The 24,178-nt window shown below is 47.9% G+C and overlaps 1 protein-coding gene across 2 annotated transcripts; it reads left to right on the plus strand.

Moving 5' to 3' along the window:
* The first annotated feature begins 15,068 nt into the window (after positions 1-15,068).
* LOC6600990 (zinc finger and BTB domain-containing protein 49) lies at positions 15,069-23,866 on the plus strand. 2 transcript variants are annotated; one of them, XM_026993955.1, is made up of 3 exons: positions 15,069-15,282; positions 17,463-18,821; positions 21,033-23,866. In XM_026993955.1, the coding sequence occupies exons 2-3, from the start codon at positions 18,299-18,301 to the stop codon at positions 22,409-22,411; spliced, it is 1,902 nt and encodes a 633-aa protein (XP_026849756.1). In that variant the 5' UTR covers positions 15,069-15,282; positions 17,463-18,298; the 3' UTR covers positions 22,412-23,866. The 2 variants fall into 2 exon arrangements, with proteins under 2 accessions (XP_026849756.1, XP_026849757.1); XM_026993956.1 differs by lacking the exons at positions 15,069-15,282; positions 17,463-18,821 and adding an exon at positions 20,807-20,964.
* Positions 23,867-24,178: the final 312 nt, after the last annotated feature.

Here is a 24,178-nt window from a genome sequence, read left to right on the forward strand (position 1 = left end):
CACCCAGTTCTTGAATTTCAATTCGGGATTGGGCTCAGGCTTGGGTCCAGGTCTGGGCCCCGGCCTGGGTCTGGGTCTGGGTTAGTGCCCTCTGGCATTTGTTTTGTTTGCCAGCCATAAACTAATGGCTGTCAGGCAGCAGAGAGGCAGCAGAATAAACCATAGAATAAGCAGCAGAAGCAGGATAGAATGTATGGGAGAATGGGATAAGTATTTTGAATATGGGAGGTTTCGTTGATTCTGGCTGCTGTTGATTCAATTAATCGCCCAAAAGAAGTCAAAGCTGTGGAGGGAGGGACGCCTATTGAGTGTCAATCAGAGAAGAGCTGCCATTGAAGTAGAGTCTTCCATTTGTGGGAATTACGGGAACGCTACTGAAAGGAACCATTCTGCAATTGTTTTTGTGCAAATTAGAAATGCCAAATTTGACAGATATGTACTTCATAACTTCACATTTCCCTTGAACATATGCGAGCTGAAGGGATCGAATATACCTACTAGAAAGGCAACGATTGTGGAAAGACAATACTACTATTCAGAGATGTCTAAAGAGTCCGGAAGTGTTTTATTATATCAGTTACACATTGAACATTGTATCTTGTGTGCACCACAGCATTATGTGTGAATTACAGCTGTGATATTACGCACAAGAAATATCTCTGTTTCAAATTGAAGTAAACACATGTTAAGAAACGGATTGTATGCATATAAAATAATATATTATAGTTAATGAATCGCTGTGGAGTGTAATAATGCTGATATGGTACTTCATTCGGAGCTGCCAGGATGGCCTACGGAGTGGATTTCCACCAGTTACAAGGTAGCTTTCCGTAAGATTTCCTTAATTTCATTGTTGCTCACATCCACAGTAGTCGATATTTTGCCCATAACTGCATCAAGGAGCTGTCTAATAACCTGGGTAGGATGGGTCAACCGAAGACTTTATCTCTCGTAATTGTCAAATCCCATTGGAGATCAGAATCGGATGAATCGACTACTTATTCTCGTCGGAGTCCATCAGCAACATAATTGTGCAAATATCACAGGAAATATGTCGTCACTCATCGAGGTCTAACACTCTAAATCTGAGGAGTAATCATCTCAAGAAACTGCTCGATGAGATCTCTTTAAGTTCTGGTATACATTCCTGACGTTTCTTTAATAGATAATAAGATTAGGGAGATATGGCAATACACGCAACAGTGTCCTTCATTGAGAATTGCCAGGATGGATGCTCTATGCAATGGATTTTTCCCAGTGTAAGCTGCAGTGTACGAAAGTTCGAATGATTTCCCCAATGTTATATTATTTCATTGTTGCGCACATCCCAAGTTGTCACTCAATGTCTAAATGTGGCTCTCAATCGCAATAAACCATTGGGAATAAGTTCGAAACTACTGCCAGATATGTTCAGTTCTTCAGGTCACAAAGTGTCTTCAGGCCCGAATGAGGTTATAGTAATTCAGAACCTGATCGACTACGAAAATCTTCAGGCGGCTCACAGATCGGATAACACTTTCTATTGATTCTGAAAGTTGTCACGACATTTCGGGAAATCAGCAGAGAATGCTGGTTCCCTGCTTACAGATATGTATATCCAGGAGTTAGCTCCATTTGGAGGCCAGATTATACATTGAAGGAACTGTTGGCCCTTGCTTTGGCATTGGCAAGATTTCTCAGAACCAGTCGATGTCTGTTGCAGTGGCCTTAAAAGTCCCCCCGTCCTCAGGATTTCTAATTTCTTGAGTTTTCCGAGCTACGTTGTGATTGTGGATCTCAGCAGGCAGTGGGTCTGGAAGCTGATTATCCCAGCAGACTTCGAATATTCGACATCTTCGATAAGCGATTTCATACTCTATTGCTTATATGGCCTTCAGCAATCGGTTCCTCCGATTCGGGTTTTCGATTCGATAGTGTTCAATGTTGGGCCACGGGGGCTTCCGAGGTCCAACGCTTCCGATTCGCACATATTTTCACGGACAATTGATATCATTTTGGGGCAACATACGTTCTAGCAATCAGGTACATGAGCCCCTACAAACGCATGATACCCGGAATCAGTTCTCTGACAGTCCATCTGGCATTTGATGGAGTCGACCCCTCCCCCATGTGTGTCTCTCTGTCTGTGTGTCTACATATGTGTGCATGCTTGTGCACATGTGTGTGTTGTGTGCAAATACATGCCAGATCCAAGAGATGTTTAATTTCATTTCGAAAACTATGGCTTTAAGGCATGTTTCATTTAAAAGATACAGCCTTCACGCATTATCCAAGCACAGGAAATAGCTTTCAAACATTTTGCTTAGAAAATATACAGTTTAAAGCCAGACAAAGAAAGCAGGCAAGGATGGATGTTGTTTGTCTGTGGACTCGTGTATCTATCCATCTGTATCTTTGTATGTACATACATGCTGTGTGTGTTTGTTTACATATGTATATGTATGTGTATGTATGTATATTGAGTCACTAATCTTAATTACTTGTTCGAGTCGGTGCTCAGTGCTCAGTGCTCGGTGCTCGGTGCTCGGTGCTTGTGCAGCATGCAACAAGAGCACTTAGCGATGATATCCTGCCAGTGGTCTCATGTATCTGCCCACAGACATACGAGCACTCGCACTCGCACTCGCACTCGCACTCGTACTCGTATGCACAGACGTGATTATAGTTTCCGATGGCCTTTAGTGCTGCTTCTGCTGCTGCTGCTTCTGTTCGTCTACCTCATCCCCCTTTATCCACCTCTGCGGTACATATAGTTTCCTTTCTCTTATTGAAATAAATTCTCAATGAAGGCGCCCATTCGATGGGCCTTTCATTTTCATGCGTGCCATTTGCAGCAGCTGGCGATGGTCCCTGTCCTTGCAGCTTGTTGCTGATGTTGCTGGCACTGGTGTTGTTGCTATTGCTGCTTGTATTTATGAAACGCTTGCAAATCTTTGGCCAGAAGCAGCAGCAGATGCTTTATAGTATATACATGATTGTATATCATATTTGGTTTGCGCATTAGCCCGTCCCGTCCCGTCCCGTCCTCGTCCCGTTCCTTCCTCGTCCCCTCCCGTCCTCGTCCCGTCTGTCCATCCAGGCAAGGCTAAGCGACACATGGAGCTCATCCACGAGTTCGTTTGTAGATGGATACACACTGGATACTGGATGTGCACATATTTGCCTTGTAGATGTTTAGGGGGTGGCATGAGGGGTTGAACGAACCACCTCTTTTAGAGCCCATCCCCCATGCCCTGGCATGCCATGTTATCCTCATGTCCTTGTGCTTCAACTCGACAAATATTCAACACGTATTCATTTCCTGCGGACGCTCAGTTGCCAACTGGCAACATTCTGTGTCGAGTGAGAGAGTGCTGGAGATGGAAGTGACGGCGATGGTGGAGCGGCGCGGGGCATGCGGATAGGGCATGGAGACGACGCTCGAGATGGAGATGCTGCACAAGTGCAGCCAGCAACGCCGAGGACATGGATACTTGCACTTGATGCCGTTGCCGTTGCCGTCGTCGTCGCCGTCGCCGTTGCCACTCCCGTTGCCTGCTGATGAAGTAGCGACAATGCGGCAATGCGTCGCAAACTCACTTTGAGTGCTACTTGGCAGCAAGACAACGACGCCAGACTGCGATGTAGAAGACACCGGCGATGATGGCGTGAATCACGCAAAACACCGACGATTGGGGAGGAAATGTGTAAAGAATTGTAAGACCCACTGGGATAAAATAAGCTTTTCTCTCAGGTGGCGATAGTATAAGGACAAAAGGTGGAACAGAAACACTATCATCATTTTGGTTGGATGGACGTACTCGAACCATCTAAACACTGACAACATCAGATGCCACAAGAATATGCTAGAGAGTCTCTGCCCAGGAATAGGAATAATCGAGAAGAGGATGAGAATATCCGTCTAATTTATATGCCAATTTACTTGGGAATACATGGAAAAGTCAGAGGACTCAGACGGAGTCTGACATCATTCTATCATTATCTCTCCATCGATTGCAGAAGATTCATTCTAGAACCCAAAGTAACTTTTCTCTTAGGAGTTCTAGGGTCTCTCATTGAGTTGTATTGCAGAAGCTTTCCTTTAGATTAATGGATTCTCCTGGATTGCCTGGAACCCTCCAAGGGGTACGTCTCAAGGGGTACGTCTACGTGTCTCCCACGTCTTGCGGAAGTATCTCGTGACAAATTTCCCTCACGAACCTATGGCCCCATCTCGAAATGAACCGAATATGTTGATCCTTTGACGATTGCACAACACATGCAGTCGTCCGCCCAGTTCCCAGTCGCATCTCCATTCCATTCCCATCCTTCGTCTTCCATCTTCCATCTTCCAGCATCACACCCCCCTTGAGGTATCTCGTCAAGTGACCCTCTCGATGGCTGTGGCTGTGCTCCCGGGCCAGGAGGAAGCCGTGAACGCTTAACGCCCGCTCATTCCCACCGAGGGCGAGTCACACGTATCCACGAAATCATTTTTCACCACTTAGTCACGTCGCTTTGACAGCACATATCCCATGGAGGCTGAGTTCTGTATATTCTGGGGAATATGGACTATGGACTGGGGGTCTTGCTTGGTTACGGGTTAGGGATAGTCTCAGTCTCAGCCTCAGCCTCAGCCGCAGCCGCAGCCTCAGAAGCCGCAGCATCCTCTGTTATCTGCGGTTTAGTTGCTTATAATTGGCAGACATGTGAGTTGTCTGTCTGTCGGTCCGTCCGGGTATGTGTGTGCGTTGTAGATGGTGTAGATGGTGTGGATGAGAGTTGAGAGCTTTTCCCAGCAGCCCCGACCCCATGAATAGGGGTTCTCCTTCTAGTTCCCTCCTGAAAAACCAAAACCCCAGACCGGATGCGAATGCCTGGCGACTGTTAATAGTTAAGCGATGCCAGGCAGTGCACACGGCAGTATCCTTCAGCGGCAGTGGCAGTGGCTGTGGCAGGATATCTGTATATCAGTAATTATACAACGGTAACTTCCATAGAGCACAGCACGTTCCCACGCAGGACGAACGACGAAGGACTGCCAGGACATTGCGTGATGTTGTTATTAGTTTGTGCTCTGCAATTACAATTGTATTTCTGTCGATCGTTAGTGGGACGCGAAACTTTTCCGTCCCACTGTGTGCGGGAGGGTGGGAGTGCAGGGCAGTGCAGGGCAGTGCAGGGGTGGGGAGGTGAGTGGATGTTGTGGCCTTTGGGCCACAGGACATATGGCATCAATCAAGTGGAAACCACTAAGTATAATGCACCAATGTTGCCCAGTTCCTGGTTCCCAACAGATACTCGTACTCGCACTTGGACTCGGACTCGGACTCGGACTCGCAGTTGCAGCAGTCCGAAATCTTGTTCCAAGCAATCCCAATCCCCCCTCCCCCTCCCTCGCTGTGCGAGAGTATTCCTGCCGCAGCAACTACAACTACAACAAGTGCTTGTGGTACGTGTTGTCCTGCTATTTGGTTACCTTGTATGGTTGCACTTCCTCCGCTCCTACTCCTGCCCCCGCCCCTGCCCCTGCGCTGTGGCACGAATCAAAGTATTGAATTTCTATATCCGTTTTTTTTTCGGTATGGTTCGTTTCGTTTCGTTTCGTTTTATTTTCGTGTATTGTTCGCCTGGCGGCAGAGGGCGTGCGAGGAGCTGCCACTGCTGCTTACATAAGGACAACGGCAACAAGAGCTCAGCAGGACTAAATGAGTGCACAGGAAGTTTTTACATTGCTCACCTTGAATGGGGTGTGTGGGGTGTGAGGGGTGTGAGGGGTGTTAGGGGTGTGGGTAGGGGTACGTGTATCGGTAGGGGTTTTGGGCGGATGGCGAGGGTTTGTTGGGTATCGTTATGGGAATGGGAATGGGAATGGGAATGGAACTGTGGCTCTTACTGCTTGCCGGGGCAATTAGGCTCTGTCTGTGGCACTGTGTGTGCTGTGGCACAACGGAAACTGTCGCAAGTGATCGGCGTGTTGATAAGTTCAGCAGCAACATCGGAAGGAACAACAGCAGAAACATCAGAAACATGAGCTACATGCGCCACAACAGCAACAAGAATGTAAGGGCTAGCTTCAAAGGACGAAACTTTAAATACCCTTCAAGATCCATCCATTCAATGGCAGCTGCATATCGCCGGATTATTCCTATGGAATCCTATCGAAAGTTATAGCAGCAAGCGATTTATATATATTGAAACATTTGATTGGAGTCCGATCTTACTATATAACGACAGCAGTTAGATATCTTTTAAGCAAAAAGATTGAGAATAGTTTGCACAGAATGTGATGGCTATAGGGACTCTTCTCTTGGTGCTGATCAGTGAAATACTTTATTTACTACATACTTTATGGATTCGGAATTGCTGGCGTTGCAATCATTTGATGATAATCATAATACCCTCGGCATAAAAGCTAAGCCCAAAATCTGTAACACATTTTGGGCATTTCGAAAATTGCCAAAGCCAAAAGTTTCGAATGCGTTTTCGAGGGGTGTACTGGCTCTGACAAAAATCCATTTGTTTCGTTGGATTCGCACTCATTTTCTGTGTGGGCTTCTGGTTTTGGCTTGGGTTCAGGTTCCACTCGGAAACAAAGTGCTATAAAAGTCACGCCCGAGGGCGAAATGAGTTTTCCGTTGTGGGGGATTCCTTTCCTTTCGTTTCGTTTCGTTTTTTTCCGGCTCTGGCTCTGGTTTTGGTTTTGGTTCAGCATCAGGTAAGGGCAGAGCAGGGGGGCAAGGGGCAGAGTAACCTTTTGTGCCGCCCATTAGAAACATGCACGCAGTCGGCTTACTTAAGCATACAAATTGTGTGTATGGAGCCAAATGCAAATGCGACTGCGAGTCTGGCAATGTGGAAAGTGGAAATGTGGAAATGCGGATACGTGCGGGGATTTGAGGTAGCTCCAAAGCGGAGCGGAGCAGAGCAGAGCAGAGCTCCTGGCCGCAGGATGAAAACTTTGCCATGCGTGCCGCCATTTGAGTCGCAAGATTGACACGCTGCCAGACAAGCTGTAAAGGGAGGCGAGGAGGACACGAAGGGAGACGGAGGGGCGGCTGCGGATGCGGATTTTCCCTACAGCTAAGGAAAACTGTGCAGATGTGTCCAATTTAGTGGAACACTGGACCAACGCCCCCGGCCAGATGCTGACGGTCGGCGGTGTATTCCTTGAATCCTTACGGATTGCAACCCCCCGAAACTGAAGCTGGGGGAAAGCGCTCTGGCAATTTGCTTTCCTCGAGGAAATTAATACAGTAATTGCGGTAAGTGCTGTTGATTCATAATCGCATGTATTCAATTAAGGAGATTAATTATTTCGTCCAGGAGATTGTTTCCATCTGAAGGATTTAAGTCCTATAGGATGTCGGCGTCGGCTTTAAAGCTGTGAGGCTGTGAGGCTTTAAGGGAAACTCTTTGGTTGGGCAGCGGTCAGCGAGAGGTCACGTGCGGACCATAAATATGTTTGATATCGATTCTACCTGACCAGTCCCAAGAACTATTCATCTTCTATGAGAGATGTCAGGCGCAGTGAGACCGCAGCGGGGCGAGCGAGGTCTTATGCAAAGTTCTCCCGGCCCCACCTCCTGTTTCGAAAAATCTGGGGGATTCTTATGCGTTTGCCACACCCACAAACGCCTCCGTCTGCTGGAATGTGTCCTGGCAATAATCAGCAGCTGAAGCGTCTCTGTTGGGTGTCAAAAGTGTCCTGTTCTGTTCTGTTCTGCTCTGTCCGGGCCATACCATCCCCTTTTGGAGGGTGGTTTTCCCCCTACCCCTCCACCACCGCCACCGTCCTCCCATTGAAGCCAATTCCCGTTCTTCGGGACCGTGGGCCTTGGTCCTTGGCCCTTTCTCGATAGTCCTGCCGAAATAAATTAGGCAGCAAAAAATTGACATTCCTGCCGAGGAGGCCAAGGAGGCCGGGACATCGCCACTGATTAGAACAATATGCGTAAATATGTTGGGCAATCTATATACTTATATATATAGACAATACATATGACTACACACACATTTATATATTTATTTATTTATATGGTTATTTATATAACGCATTTGTAGATGGCCGAACCGAAGAAAAAAAAAAAGATGTGTTCAAAATAAATATGCGTGCGTGTTGCTTCCCCACACCAATGCCAACACACTCACACACACACACCCGCCACACCAACACCAACACCAACACCAACACCCATTGCGATACACTCGTACGTACACCCACCCACACAGAAGCCCAAATGAGTATAGATTTGTTTGTTTGTATGTCGTTAGCATTGTTTTTTCCCCTCAGTGCGTGCGTGCATGTGCCTCCTCTAAATGGATCTGTGTGTGTCCTCTCATTCTCTATGGGCTTGTGTCTGTGTGTGTGTATTTTTGCCTTTCGTTGACACTTTCACAATTTATGGCAAATGCTGTCTTTCACCCGGCTCCCCATGCCACACGAAAGGCGCCAGCGAACGAGGCAGCCCAACAGCCCAACGGGCCACCAACCCCCTGAAAGTTACTTTCGCCACCCACCGAAAAAAAACGAATTCCCCGAAAAACAAAAAAAAAACAAGTCAATTGGGAAAACACTGCGGATGCGACCAGGAGGTACCTAAGAGGAAGAACTTTAGAGCTAAAGGAATGGAGAATGATAGCTAGCATCGAGCATTTACATTTGTTTTGTTTCTTCGTCAAATTTGGAAAATTCCGCTCATCCGAAATTGCTGATTAGTGCTAGGGACCAAGAATGTCCGAGGAACAGAGCAACTACCAGAAATTGACACACCACCAGAACCATTGAACGGATCCAGATTCAAGCCTGTTCCTGAAGTCCATTCGCACGATTAAAGTGAACTTATCTAATGATATAATAGATGAAATATAGAAGATATTTATGGAGTTTATGAAGCACCTTCTCTATATAATGTCTGCTCAGATCCAGATACTAAAAAAAAGTCAGTTGCTTACTCCCAATACCCTGCATACCCATGCTCTCCACCTTACAGGGTATCATCACTGGTTGTCTGGGGGCGTGGCTGGGCGTTGGGCAGAGCACAGCAGAGCAGAGTAGAGCAGAGCAGAGTAGAGCAGAGCAGGGGAGGGCATTCTGTTTACCAGTTTCCGCAGTCGCACATCCCATCCCATCGCCATGCCACCATCCCACATCCCACATCCTACATCCTACATCCCGGAACGATCCCCAGTTGTACGCGTACGCGTACGCGTACACAGGACTCATTTGAAATAAATATTTTTGTGTTTTTACTTGAAGCGACAATAACGCAAAACATGAAACATACTACTCTAACGGGAAAAGACAAATGTGCTAGTGTGCTAGTGTGCGTGTGTGTGTGTGTTAGAGAGTGGTGTGCGTGTGTGGCTGTGGCTGTAGGCAAAACCACGCGCGGCGTTGCGGCGTCAAAGTCGAATTACTCATACGCCACGTTGGCCAATGCCGCTGCCACAGAGCTGCCATTGTTGTTGCTACTGCTGCCACCGTCGTCGTAGCCGTCGTCGTTGTTGGCGTCTGACACACAATCCGTGCCTACTATGCGCGTTGACGTTAAAAGCTACAGAGCAATTAATCATTAGCTTTTACAGGATTTATTGCAAATACTTTTATCGGATATATTAAATGAACTCCACTCCAGCCCTACTTCAGCGCTGGGCCCCCGACGACGACGAAGACGACGGAGACGCCTCGACAGAGGCCACACCCCCGCAGGCAGAGTAGGAATTATGGCAGCATTAATCCAGTGAAGACTATCTGCCGGCAACATCTTACTACTCTACTGCCATTGTTGCTGCCACTGCCGCTGCCGCTGCCGCTGCCACTGCTGCTTTAAGATTTGCGTCATCGTGGAGTGTCAGTCATGTGGGTCACGGGGAAAATTAAACTGTCGCCTGCACAGCGAATGACAGTGGAAGGGGAGGTGGCAGGGGTGTGAGCAAAAAGGGAAAGCTGGGCAAAACTGGGGAAAAACTTTTTCGCTGCTGTCATTCCCGGAGACATATGCACACGCGATGCCGGAGCAGGCTTAGCAACAGTTTACATCGCATTCTGTTGTTTGCTTTCGGTGACAAAATGAGTTACAGGTTTCATTCATTGCCCTAATGCAGCTTGATAAATTTGCGAGCATTAATTACGCTCACTTTGAGCTGGGAATGCTCCTGCTCCTGCTCCTTTGTCAGCCAGTGATTCCTTCGATGCCTGAAGAGTTCTGCTCCTTTGTCAGTCAGCGATTCCCGCGTGTTTCATGCTTCCAGCGATTCCTGGAGTGTGCACCACTCTGCTCTGTTGTTCAGTTTCATGTGCCATTAACTTCCACAAGCCGCTGCGATTGATCTTGGCCGTAAGTTGGGTTTATTGCTGCTTTACTCCTTCCTAGACACTTCCTCCTTGGGTCTGTCTAAAAGGAGAGATTCCACATTCTGCACATGCAAATTTATAACAATTTTACGTTCTCACATGCATGGGGTCGTAAATCGTATTCGGAAAAGGTGCGAACTGCTGCTCCAAGGGAGGCGGAGACGCAAGGGAGAGGGACCCTCTCCAGCCAAGTGGCTGTGCATAAAAAATCGTTTATGGCTTTCCAGCGCTCAAATAGAACAAAGCATAAATCCTAATTTACTTATGTGTAGCTGCAGCAGTTGCCGCTTGCCACTTGCTACTTGCTGCTTGCCACGTGTGTCCCTCTGCTCATGTGTGTGTGTGTGTGTGTCGCACGACGGTAAACATATATCAACAACATCTTAAACTCATGACGCCAAATAAATACAAATGTTGTAAAATGTTCCTGCGCGAAAAGTGCAAGGGATGGATGGCCTGGATACTGGATGGAACCCGACCCAAAGGATTCCTCTCTGCTCTACTCCGCTGTGCTCTCCGTCTCCATCTCCGTCTCCGCCAGACTCGTAAATCGCTTGGAAAGTGAACAGCTAACCGGAGTAAAGCACCTTGTGAGCTTAGTGGGATCGCGATTGAATAGGTCTTTGAATAAATTTCCACCTTAGCAACTGCTGGGCCTGGTCTGGGCCTGGGCCTGGGTCTGGGTCTGGGTCTGGGCCTTGGATTGGGGGGAAATTGTTTATATTTTACTCAACTTTTGCTGTATTAAAATGGGATTTGATGGGATATGGATTACGCAGGTTGTTGGGAGCTCATTTTGAATGGATTTTGATGTGATATCTCAGAGAAATATAGAGTTCAATTTATGGTTTTACTTCTGTGTGCGAGTGTCTTGAAGTATATCTATTCATATGAATCCAATCCAATCCAAATACGTGCAGGACTTCTTTCTACCTTTTAAACTTCGCAAACAGTCATAGCTTATCCCTGAAGGAATCTTCAGACTGTGAACTTTTTAAAGCCTTATAATTGGGGAATCGTAGCTCAATATTCAAAGATAGTACACTTGATAATTGACTTATGAATAATAAGACTCCAAACAGGATATCCTTGAGGGTTGAATAATGTTTGAGTCACGTCTAGCCTCCATTCAATCAGTAAAACTTTTGGAAAAAACTTCAAGTGCAATCGAAACCACAGCCAGCACAGAATGCATACCACTGCTCCGCTGCTCCAAGGCCATGGACCACAGTCTGTGCAATAAATGTAACCAGAATATAGCCAGAGCTGGACATACCTCTTGATCAAACTAATCAACTTGAGTAGCCGCCATTGGAGTGGTGTTGTTTACTCCAAGTTCTCTGCCCAGAAATTGATATAATTGATGGCGAGCCATTACACACAACATTAGAAATGCCGAGCAAATGTCAGTGCTCGGAGATTTTCCACAGCATATGGGCATGCTCCTTGTCTCCTCTGTGTCTGTGTGTGGCTGTATCTGTGTCTCTGTCCGAGTCCGTCTCTGTGTTTGTCTCCATCTGGTAAGAAGCTTGACTTTTGCAATCCGAAATCTAACAGCTTCGCAGAGCGAAGAAGTAAAAAAAACTAAAGCGTCAGCGGCATGTTAAGTAAACTTTATGACCAGAGCAAGAGCTCCACAAAAAGAAGGATATGGCTGTGGATGTGAAGGAGCTGGATCAGGAGGAAGGAAAATTGCGGCGCGCAAATAAAACCAGAACCAGGATCAGGACCAGGACCAGACCCAGGACTCAGACCCAGGCCCAGGCCCAGGCCCAGAAGTAGACTCCCAATCAGACCCCAAAGCAGAACCAGAACCAGCACCAGCAACAGAAACAGAGTGAGGCATCAAAAAGTAAGAGCAACAGCGACAGCGCCAAATGCAAAAGCAACAACTATAAAAACCTGCAACGATAGTAAAATGCAAATTGGGCAGCAGGCGGATGATGGTGGGTGGTGGATGGAGGATGGTGGATGGTGGATGGTGGATGGCGGATGGAGGCAGCAGGACAGCCAGGACACGCCAGGACTCCTTTGGTCCGTCAACCAGCGTTGGCCAGGACGGCAAAAAACTGAGGGAACAAGCAAAAATGGAAAGAAGAAAGCTCTGGCATTCGCACTCGTAAAATAAAAGTAAAGTGCAACAGCAATTTGTTTGCACAATTGCTGAATGCGGCCATTGCTTTTGTTGCTGCCTCAGATGTTGTTGCTGTTACTGTTGTTGTTGCTGCTGTTGCTGTTGCTGTTGCCTCTGATGTTGCTGTTGGCACTCGTCGCATTGTTTGCTTTGTAGCCAGTTGTTGTACATTTTTATGACAGCTCAAATTGGCCCCCATCGCCGCGACTGACTGCCCGCGAGCAACACTGTCAGCATATGGCAATAAATGCGATGGCCAGGACCGGCAACAGGACCCACGATTGCCAGGAATAGACTCCACTTTGCTCCCACACCATTTTCCGTCCCACACCACGTCCTGTCCACTCCTTCCGTTGGCTGTCGACGATTCGCGTCTGATTTGTGATGGGCAGAGCTCTGTTGATTTGATGCCTTGTTCGGAGCCTTTTTGATGGGTCCGCAGCCCACCTCCACCGTCGGGTCCTATTCAGGGACTCTCTTCCCCCCGCCCCTGCCTCCTGCCTCCTGCCTCCTGCTCCGTTTCATTTTCTATTTTGTCACTTTGAAATTAAAATATAAATCCCGCGCCGCTTTGACAACTTTTTAAGCTCCATTAGCGTTGACGAAAGAAAAGCCTATGGCCGTGGAAAAAGGGTCAATGTAACCGCGAAGGCAGCCGTCGCGCGGCAGGACATCAGGACAGCAGGACCTCAGGACAACGGCAATGGCAAAGGCAACAACAGCAACAGCAAAAGCAACAGCAACCCCTTTTCGGCTGGGGGTAACCTTGCGGTTGTTTCCATTCCCAACACCATAACCCCATCTCCGTCCCCGTTCCCTTCCCCGTCACCGTCCCGATCCATTCCCCGTCTCTTCCGGTCTGGTTTTGGTGGGTTCGTTGCCGGGTTCGTTGGTGTTGCACTTCCGTGGCTCGAACAACAGAGGCACCACAAAATACGAAATGGAAAAAAAAGCATTTAACTGTTTCGCTGTTTGGCATTCATTGCGAATTTAAAGGGCGGCTTAGTGACAGGAATAATAAGGAAGCCCGCAGCGGAAGCGCTGATGTCAACGCAGCAGCAGAGTCAACAGTGGCAGCAGTGGCAGCAACAGCACAGCAGAGGCAGTGGCAGAGGCAGAGGCACACAAAAAAAAAAGATGTAACCGCAAGGGACTTGGCCGAAGGGGGGCAATAATGGGCCACGGGCCATGAAGTCCTTGTTGCTGTGTCCCCCTTTTCGATTCGGTTTTTGGGGCTGTGCAAACAAACCCCAGAACGAGTCCTCAGTCCTCAGTCCTCATTCGAACCAAAACCAAAGGAAACCAAACGAAACGAAACGAAATAAACCCAAAACCTCAAAACGTTAAAAAGGACAACAAGGAGCAAGTTTCGTTGTCAGTTCTCTGGTCAGCCCCAACTATGCTAAGGGGACATTCCCCAGAAATAGTTCCTCAAATAACCAAAACCAAGGAATGAAAACAATACCAAATTAAACGCCTACGACTTGAGCGGCGCTTAGTTGAGGCTCATAATTTATAACCAAATCCTTGTCCCGGACCTGGACATGGACCCCGCTCCCATGCAGATTTGCAGGCCCAGGATCCGTTTGGTATTTTTAACCCAGCGCCGTGCCAATTGTGGCAGTCAGGCGGCCAGGCGGACAAGCGGCCGGGGCAGCAGTCGGGCAGCCAAGTGGCAGACATCAAAACACACCCCCGGCTTCGACGGGCTTCCTTCTTCCTTCGCAATCGGCCGGCGTTCCAACCCCCAGAGTGGTCCTGCTTCTGGCTCTACTTCTGGTCCCGCTTCCACTTCCACTTCCACTTCCACTTCGACGTCCACTCCTGCTCTTGCCACAGCTCCTGGCGGTGCTGTTGCATAATTTTCGGCAATCCACAAGTGTGTGTGGATTTGCCTGGCACGAGTCCGTGCCAGCCTCTGTCCCTGTCTCTCTGTGCGTGTGTGTGAGTGGGCTACTCGCTTGTTTTCGAAGAGAAACAAGAGTGCGATGGCCAAAACGAGAGCAGCAGCGCAGGCGCAGATCACATACCTCATATATATATATACCTATCTCTCTCCGATTTAGGGTTGTTGAATGTGGGCGCCCGAATGGGGGCTGGCTGGCTACTTGTTGTTTCTCAATGTGTGGGGCAATCATCCATCAAATGACACTACCTATCGATCGGTATCTGATAAATCAGAGTAGTCATATCAATAACTGAAAGTAAAGACCCATCTTCGTCTGAACTATAGAGCTGAGCACCCCCCACCCACGGTCAACCCTTCGGTGGGATCATAGTTACGAGCAACAAACAACCCCGTCCCACCAACAGGGTGGTGCGTTGGTGTTGGATTTGCTGCTGTTGCTGTTGCTGTTTCTGCCACTGCCACTGCCACTGCTGCTGACCCGAAATCACGCACACTCGCTGTAAATTACACACACACACAGATACACACACACACACATACACACACACACACACGCAGTAGTGATGTGACGGGAGCGGCAACGGTAACGGCAACGGCGAAACAACCGAAAGCTGCGAATACGAAGCGCACAGTAGAAGGGAGTGGTACGTCAAAAACTGACGCACAGCGGCAGCCACACTGCGCAAGAGGAAACAAGTCCATAGTTTAATAGTACTCATAATAATAATAATATAAACTGTAAAATACATAAAACTTAACGTGAAACCAAGTCCAGGCCGAGCAAAACAAATTACGTGACAAAGTGCAAAAAATCTATAAGAGAAAAGCGAGGAAAAACTGTGAAACGGAACTGGGCTGAGGAAAACAAGCCAAGGAAAATAGCAGGGCAACAAATCAGAGCGAGTACGAGAGTTCATATAGTATACCACCATTCTAGATTCACACATAACTAGATTCCCCTATGATATATCCCCACATAGACCCAAGCATGTGTATGGGCCAAAAAGTAGTATTTATCCCGATACCATTAATTTATGCATGAATTGATTTGGCAATCCTCAGATGTTTCGTGTTGCATGTGATTGTGATGTATGCAACAAAGTGATGTTTCTGTGTAAGTGCTGTTTGTTCTGTGTGTGTGTGCCTCGAGATTGGGTATTTTTTTTTCGGTGCCCGTGCGCTTGTGTGTGTATATAAACTGCGATGTCGACACGACACTCGTTGCAGTGGCAGCGGTTGCTGCAAAGTATGCAATAAAATCTCGCATTGTTTATGTGCATGGCTAAAAAGAGAGAGGCAGAGCGGGAGCGAAAGAGAAAGAGACAGAGACAGAGAGTGTGAGTGCGAGTGTGAGAGAGTGTACGGGATAGGGGTGTGCTGGTGGAGACGACAGTGAGGTAGGCTAAGGCAACCAACAGTTGACTATTTGTTGCATGTACTCGCACCACTCGCCACTCGCCGCGAGAGTGCCAGCGAGTGCGCTCTCTCCCGAGCCGACCTATTCCTATCTATCTCTCCTTCTCTCGCTGCGCTCGCTCGTCTCTCAGTCGATTTCAATTCACAAAACATTCGACAAGTGCAGAGTGAAACAAGTTGTTGTTGCTGAAGCGAGCAGCAAACAACGAACAGGCGAAAAAATTAAGGCATATATTCAATAACCCGCTACAAAATCAATCCAAGTCGGTGGAAAATAATAATTTTCCAACATGTGATAGCTGCGACAGAAAAGTGAGCTCGAAAAAAGTGTGTTCGATATAGCGGAAGGAGCAAGAGCGGAACAAGCCAAGCATCGCAGCCCATGAATGGGATTCCCAGTCGGAGTCGAAGTCGGAGTCGGAATTGGAATCGGAATCAGGATCCGAGTCGAATCCGAATCCGAATCCGAGTCAGAGTCCCAGTCGGAATTGCAATTGTCGTCTCTGCATTTCCTAAACAATGGCAACGAGTGTATGCGCCATTTTTAAAAGTGGGATAGGGATAGATAGTTTCGTGTCCGTGTCCGTGTCCGTATCCCCGTACTCGTACTCGTATTCGTGTCCGTGTCCGTGCCCGTGCGTGAGTGTGCGCCTTCCATTGGATGTAAAAGTGACAGGGAGTCCTTCCTACATATCTCTTCTCTCGCTCCTTTCTGTGTGGAAAACGTACTGCCAACCCATGTATAACCCATGCAATTTAGTGCAAAAAGTATAACAATTTATCAATTAAGTGTAATCAAGTGTTGCAAATCGCCGACCCCTCTGGCCCATCCCCTCGTGGCACACCACCACAGCGCCTGCAGTATCTCCCTGCCGCGTCCGTGTGGTGTCTTGTGCGTCGGTTTGGGTTGACGCTGATTGCACGGCGGTTTCTGCATTTATAATGTAAATATTATGGCTGCCAACCACCGCAGGAACTTGTTTACAATTTTCACTCGCAAATCGGCATTTGAATTATGCAATTTTACGGGGAGTGCACTTTTTTTAGCTTTTTGTTTGGTGGCAAGTACGGCGGAGTGTACACCGCAGAGTTTACAGAGTATTTACCTTAAATTTAAGTGGGATTCCAGTGTGTGGTGGTTTAAAGAGTAGTACAGTCAAAAGCAACAAATAATCGGCAAATTTGCATATATGGATTATTCTACCACAGAAAACCTGTAAGATAAAAACCCACATGCTCCCTCTTAAGGAGATGCAAAAGGGACTTAATAAATGGATTACTTTCCCTTTAATTTATCCATATTCCCTTTTGTTTTTATAAAGAGCTTTGCAGAGCCCTTTGGTCAAAACTTCTATCCATTTACTTGTAGGGTTTTTTTTAATCTAAGAAAACTGTCCGCCGTTATACATAGATGTTGCATGATGCTCAAACACATATTTTTGTATGTATGTACATATATTAAATAAATATCTTATGAAGATATGTTCTTCTTTATAAGATTAGATGAAAATATTTCCATGCGTTTCTTCGTTTCTTATTTGTCTGTTTGGGGAATCTGCAACGAATATTCGTACTTATATTTGTATGTAAATGGTACTGCGTCGTTGTCTAGAGTCCTGCCAGTGAGTAAATCCAATATAATTTACTTTCATGTCTACTCCTTGCAGAACCTTGATTGTAACGGCAACGGCAACGCAACAACGAACGCAAAATACCTTCAATTGTGGCAAAGTGAGTTTCGGCCAGGCCAGCGAGCGCTCAGAGCCAAGCCGACACAAGTTATATAAGTTGCGCAGAAGGGTATAGAGGAGGAAAGGAGGCTGTCGAGGATGCCCGCCAGTCGCAGCCGGCACGCTAAAGGGCACGCTTCCAAAAACACCAAAGAGCAAGCAGAGCCAGCAGAGGCATCAGGAGCAAGAGCAGAAGCAGAAGCAGAAGCCGGAGCAGGAGCAGGAGCAGGTCCTGGAACCGGAGCTAGAACTGAAGCTGGAGCAGCCGTACTCTCAAGGCAACTCATGTCAATGTCAAAGTTGAAGTAAAACTACTTGGAGGAGTTGGAAGAGGAGAACAAGGAGAACAAGGAGCAAAGCTAAAGCATTTTACTGCAGACGACGCTGGAGTCGATGTCAAAGAAGGTTGTGCTATATCTACATAGTAAATACAAAACAAATTTAAAACATAAGAAACAGAAACGGGATTCAAGAGCAGCAGGCGTAGGAGGTGCCCCACAAACCCCACAAAGGATTCCGAGACCCGAATCGAAGGCCAGAACCAAACCAAACACAATATAAGAGCAGACCGACCCCGAGGTGTGGGGTGTGGACAACGCGGGGTCTGTTGAACAGGCAATTTATAAGATTTGATCCGCCAGGCGGCCAAACTGGCAACTGCCGGCAGACTCGGGGAGCGGACACGGCAACGGAGACGAAGACGGTGACGGAGACGGCGACGGAGTCAGAGTCGGATTCGGCCCACAAGGAAAGAGCAGAACCGAGCAGGAACCATGTCTGTGGACTTTATACTGCCCAATCGGAACAAGATACAAACGATTGCCTACGCGAGTGCCAGCAGGAAGTATGCCGCGGCGGCATCCCCTGCCTCGACCGGATCCGGAAGCAGCAGCAGCGAGCTGCAGAGCTGGCGGCGACCGAAACCGAGGAACGGCAGCAAACTAAGGCTGGAGGACAGGTCCTCATCCTCGGTGCTGCGCAATGCCAATGGGAATGTACATGCCAGTGGAAATGGAAATGGGAACGGCAGCAAGTCATCGCTCAAGTCGCTGACCAAACGCTCCTCCAGATCCCTGCTGAAGCGTGAGGTAATCGAGCTGGACGACGAGGCTGACCGGGAGGAGGGACCCGCCGGCGAGGAGCAGCTGTGCGAGCACTTGGAATGGTCCGCCGCCCAATCCCTAGTGCAGATGACCTCCTCCAAGCAGGAGAAGCAGCGTCGCCTGGGAGGGGGATCATCGGGCGGTGCTAGTGGCACCACAGGAACCGCAGCGGCAGCCACAGTCTCCGCCTCAGGTATGTGTGCAACAGTTGACCACTTTTCGGTTTCCGTTTCCGTGTTCCTTTAGTCCTTTCAGCCACGGTCCCATGTCCCTGGCCCTGCCTCTGCACCAGCTCCCGCCACAGTCCTGCCAACGGTTGCCCCACCGTTGCCACTTTACCTTTCCTTCCTCCGTCTAGCGGTCGCCAAGCCATTCATTGTTCCATTTATGGACTTCCCCTAGTGGCGGCTTCCCATCCCTTGCCCCTTATTCTGGTGCCTGCGTTCCTTTCTTCTGGTGGCAGCCTGCCCTTTCTATTTCCTTCCCCACCGCCCCCTTGGAAAGTTGCGTCACAACAATGTGAACAGGTGGCTGCGACAATTTGTGTACTCGTATTTTTTTTAGTAGCCAGGTTTTGCCTCACTCCCTCTCTCGCTCTGGCTCACACTGGGCCCCAACCAAGAAGCACTTTCGACCATTTTATGACCCCCCACTTTGGCCACTGGCCGACGCTCCTCCTCGTCCTTCACTGTGCCCGGTGCCTGGTGCCCTATGCCCTATTCCCTTTTCCCCTTCACCCCCAGCTCCCCTTTCGATATGCGCTCGTGTTTGACATTGTCGCCGTTAGCTAATCTTTTTAGCGTATGTTGGCATTTTCCATGTTTGCGTTCGCTTTTGCCCCCTCTCTTGCCGTCTTCTCTTTCCCCACCCTTCTTCCTTCTGCCTTCTGCCTTCTGCCTTCGCCTTTGCCTACTTGTCGATGTGTAGTTGCTGCCGCTGCTGCTGCTTGTTGCTCTTGACAAAGGCAAAGCCAAGAAGAAGAAGAAGGAGAACAGAAGAAAAAGAAGAAGCAAATGCAAACACGAAAGCGAACAAGCGTCGGCATTGACTGCCAGTACTGGGGAGGGGGAAGGGAGTGGGAGTGGGTGAAGGAGGGCGGCTAGAAGAGGTCGCGTCGTCGTCTTATCGATTGAGAAACTGTAAACGTAACAGGTCAACCGCTGCCGCATCCGCAGCGTAATGTGAAAATATTGCGTCAGCGTCAGTGGGCTCATAAAATACCAAAATGTGCAGTTATTTATGTGCGCACATACATACACGTGGGGATGACATGGCTGATCAGCGTAGGGTCTCTGTCTTTATACTCAAAGCCATACATACGATGTGCTTTACCAATTCATTCACTATGATATGATGCCTTGTGTGTACCACTATTCTTCTTTATATTCTTCTTCACGTTTTGCACAAGACACGCACACGCACACGCACACGCACACGCACACGCACACGCACAGAAGAAATCTGATGAGGGACAGAGAGAGATTCACCATTTCTTCGTATTCCATTGATTCCATGTCGCCCTAAAACTTGGCAATTAGAACCTTTAACATTGTTTTGTTTGGCTCAATCATGATGCAATTATACAAAGGTGGTCTCGTCGGCAAAAGTCAGTCCCTTAACGTGCGAATGAAAGGCACATAGTATAGTGAGTGTGAGTGAGACGGCATATGTCGATGCTGATTAACCCTTAACAGGCCCGTGGGGTTTAAAATGTCCTACTATAACAATTTTGAATTTGCAAGCAAACGTTGCTTCTGACTTTGCATGCATATTTTTTTGTTAAGGTTCTTAACTCGAAAATAAATTCTAATTTTAAAATAGTTGAAGTGACTATCGCAAATTTTAGAATTAGCGCCAAGGCTGCACCCGAGGCTTTGCTCCCACAACTTCCGCTTCAATGCACATTTCGGAACATGAATAAATTTTACTCCCGGAACATGAATTCGGCAAAAAGTGCAATACGTCATTTTTTGTTGGTGGCTCGTAAGGGTTAAAGCTTTATACAAAAATTCGACCGCGAACAACCTTTCAAGCAAAAAAGCACTGACGATAAGGGACAACACGAACGAGCTTCGGCTCCCGACGAGACCACCTTGTATAATTACATCATGGGCAATCAATTAAGTGCAATTTAGTGTTGAGAAATTCTTTTCCCAACACTGAGTGTTAACTGTCAGGCCGGAAGCAGCCAATGAAATGTCATGCCATTTCTCGGAAAAAAGCCTTTCTCCGTATAACCTGTTTTGTGCATCGTGCTGCCCAGCCCCAAATTCCTTTAAATATCTTTTCTGGAGCATCTATGGCATTGAAGAAGTCCCAAAGTGATCCCTTGGATTGTTGGTTGCGATGTTCGGTAAATTTACGGTGCGGCCTGCTGCAATAACAAACTTTCCATAATCCACAGTGTCGGTGCGCCGTCCAGTGGCCGCCGGGCGGGCCCCGGCCGAGGACGGAAAGGTGATCTTCTATGCACCGCCAGCCAGTGCCTGCGGGGCTGCCCGTCAGCCGGAGCCGATGTCCGTGAAGCGCCAGCGCGAGCAACAAGTGGCCGCAAATGCCTCCGCAGCGGCTCCGGCCACATCGATCTACCGCGGACGCAGCGCAGAAGAGACGGAGGCCGCCCACGATCTGTTGTCGCTGTCCCAGAGCCTGCCACCGCTCATACCGCCCTGCGTGGTGACTATCATGAAGCAGGAGCAGGAGCACCTCAAGTCGTCGGCGGAGCACTTGCCGATTATGCAGGAGATCTCGAACGCTTCCAACAAGTCGCAGTCGAACATCCGGTTCATCGGCAGCAGTTCGTACGACATGATGAACGGCACGCCCGAGGCCTCGAACAACTGCTCGCCACTGACGCCGCCCAACTCCGATCACAGCTCGGATGTGGACATTGACATGTCTTCCTCGTCCGAATCCGGCCAGATGCACTGGGGCAAGCAGCCGCACCAGCCGCCGCAGCAGCAGCGGGCCTCGACCCTGAAGATGTGCCTAAACATGATGGACGGGCGCACCAAGGCCAGCAAGGCAGCGGCTGGCAAGGACCGGGAGCAGCTGCACCAGCGTCCAAAGAGCTCCAGCAGCAACGCCTCAGGGGGCGCAGGAAGCGGTGTCGCAGACGGACGTGCAGCGGCTGTGGCCGGTGCCGCAGCTGCAGCCGGAGCCGGACCCAGTGGCAATGGGGAGAACTACGCCAAGCGAAAGCGCGGATGCTACAAGTGCTCCGAGTGTGGCAAGCAGTACGCCACCTCCAGCAACCTGTCGCGCCACAAGCAGACGCACCGCTCCCTGGACTCGCAGTCGGCCAAGAAGTGCAATACCTGCGGCAAGGCCTACGTGTCCATGCCGGCCCTGGCCATGCACCTACTAACGCACAAACTCTCGCACAGCTGCGACATCTGCGGCAAGCTCTTCTCGCGCCCCTGGCTGCTCCAAGGCCATCTGCGCTCCCACACCGGCGAGAAGCCCTATGCCTGTGTCCATTGCGGCAAGGCCTTCGCGGACCGCTCCAACCTCCGCGCTCACATGCAGACGCACTCTGGCGACAAGAACTTCAAGTGCCACCGCTGCAACAAGACGTTCGCGCTCAAGTCGTATCTGAACAAGCACCTGGAGTCGGCCTGCCTCAGGGATGCGGGAGCCATAGGGCAGGGCAAGGGCGACGACTACGATTGCGACTTGGACGACGACGATGAGATGATGGGAAAGCTTGAGCACGATCAGGACGAGTTCGACGGCGATGAGATGGACAGTGATGAGACTAGTCAGGATATTGAGGTGGCTTAGGTGGATCTCGATGCGGCGATGCGATCGAAGTGTAGATGGAGATGGAGATGGAGATAGACAGTGATGAGACTAGTCACAGGATATTGTGGTGACCTAGGCAGCCGCCGAAGTCTGCCACAGTACTCCTCGTTTACCTTAATATTAGATACTTTATACCAGAACCCTATAAGCAATATTCGAGCACCCTTATCAAATTAAAAACGATAAAAACCAAAAAGGAAGAAGTAATCGAAGGTTATAATTCAAATCGGTCAACTAGCAGCTTACTAGCAGAGTAGTTCGGACGGTAGACGGAAGACGAAGGACGAAGGACGAAAGATAGAAGATGGAAGATAGAAGAAAGATCTCAACTCAATAGAATTTTTTTCAACAGTTATATACATATACATATATATCTACTTACTTATTATCTGACCTTTTCCGGGCTACTAGTATAGCGGGACGAGCGAGAAAGAGAACACGGAGGAGTCTTTCCAAGTTGTAACTTTTACTGAATTGCAATTGAAACAACCAACAAAACCAAAAGCAACACCGACAAAAGACAAAAGAGAGCAAAACGGAAGAGAGACAAGGGATGAGAGATGAGAGAACAAACAAACGGAAACAAAAAGGAAAAAACAAAAGGTTTAAGAAAGAAATCCAAAACGTAACTTATAGTAAAAATCTGACACAACGAATATTATGGAACATAAGTAGAAATTCTATATATACACAGATCAAATAAGCATATATACAGAATGGAAGGGAGGAAAGGAGAAAGGGCAAATTATATATATATACATATACATACATATGATCTATATGAACTACGAGTATAATACATAGCGAGCAGAACCAATTTGCATGTTTTTGGTAATATCTACTTTAAGGCATCGTTTTAGGGCTCTAGAGTTTATATACACACCCTTACCGCATCCATACATAACTAGATGTACGAGTATTACGAGTATTAGTCTGTATTCAAAGAGAACTCTCTCTCCAACCACACCCCCACACGCCATTCGAGGAGGACATATGGACAGATAGACAGATAGACAGATGAACAAATGAACAAATGAACAGATGGACGGCTCACTTCAAGTCTAGAAAACTAATCAATTAGTGAACTTATAGCACTTCCTGTAACTCCCTATATCTCTCTCGCTCTTAGGCTCTTTTTAAATATTGTACTCAACGATCAAGATTAGCGATTGGAAATTGGATATACTCTCAGCAAGATGTAGGCGGACGAAGGCTAAGACAAGGCAAAGAAGAACCATTTTAAAACGGCTAAGGCAACTTTACACTCTAACCCAGTTTAAGATGGGTATTACTTCCATATTATGCTCTAACTCGATAAACAAAAACTACTTCAATTACTTAGAAATGATTAAAATTAATGAGAAAACAATTTAGAAACATATCACAAGGACAATACTTAAACATAACTAAAAACAAGTACATTCAAAATATAATATACATAAATACAAAAATGCAAAAAAAAAACGAAAAGAAAAGCAAAGAAAAGAAGATTATGAAAGGAGCAACCCCCATTAAGGCATTCTCATACACAGCAGCAACAAAGTACTTACGGAATAGTTATTTTATTACTAGAATTAGAACCAACTCGTGTATATACATGCAAGAATATATTAACAATTTTATACAAAACTCCCAGTCCCCGCCCCCCCCTTCCCAGTCCCCGCGCAAAGGCAACCCCAACTTTGGCCCAGCCAAAGGTTTCTTATAGACAAGAACAATCCTCCCCCAATCGCAAGGGATATCCAT

Source organism: Drosophila persimilis, unplaced genomic scaffold (genome assembly GCF_003286085.1).
Source record: "Drosophila persimilis strain 14011-0111.01,24,50 unplaced genomic scaffold, DperRS2 tig00000977-arrow-arrow-pilon, whole genome shotgun sequence".
Classification (NCBI taxonomy): domain Eukaryota; kingdom Metazoa; phylum Arthropoda; class Insecta; order Diptera; family Drosophilidae; genus Drosophila; species Drosophila persimilis.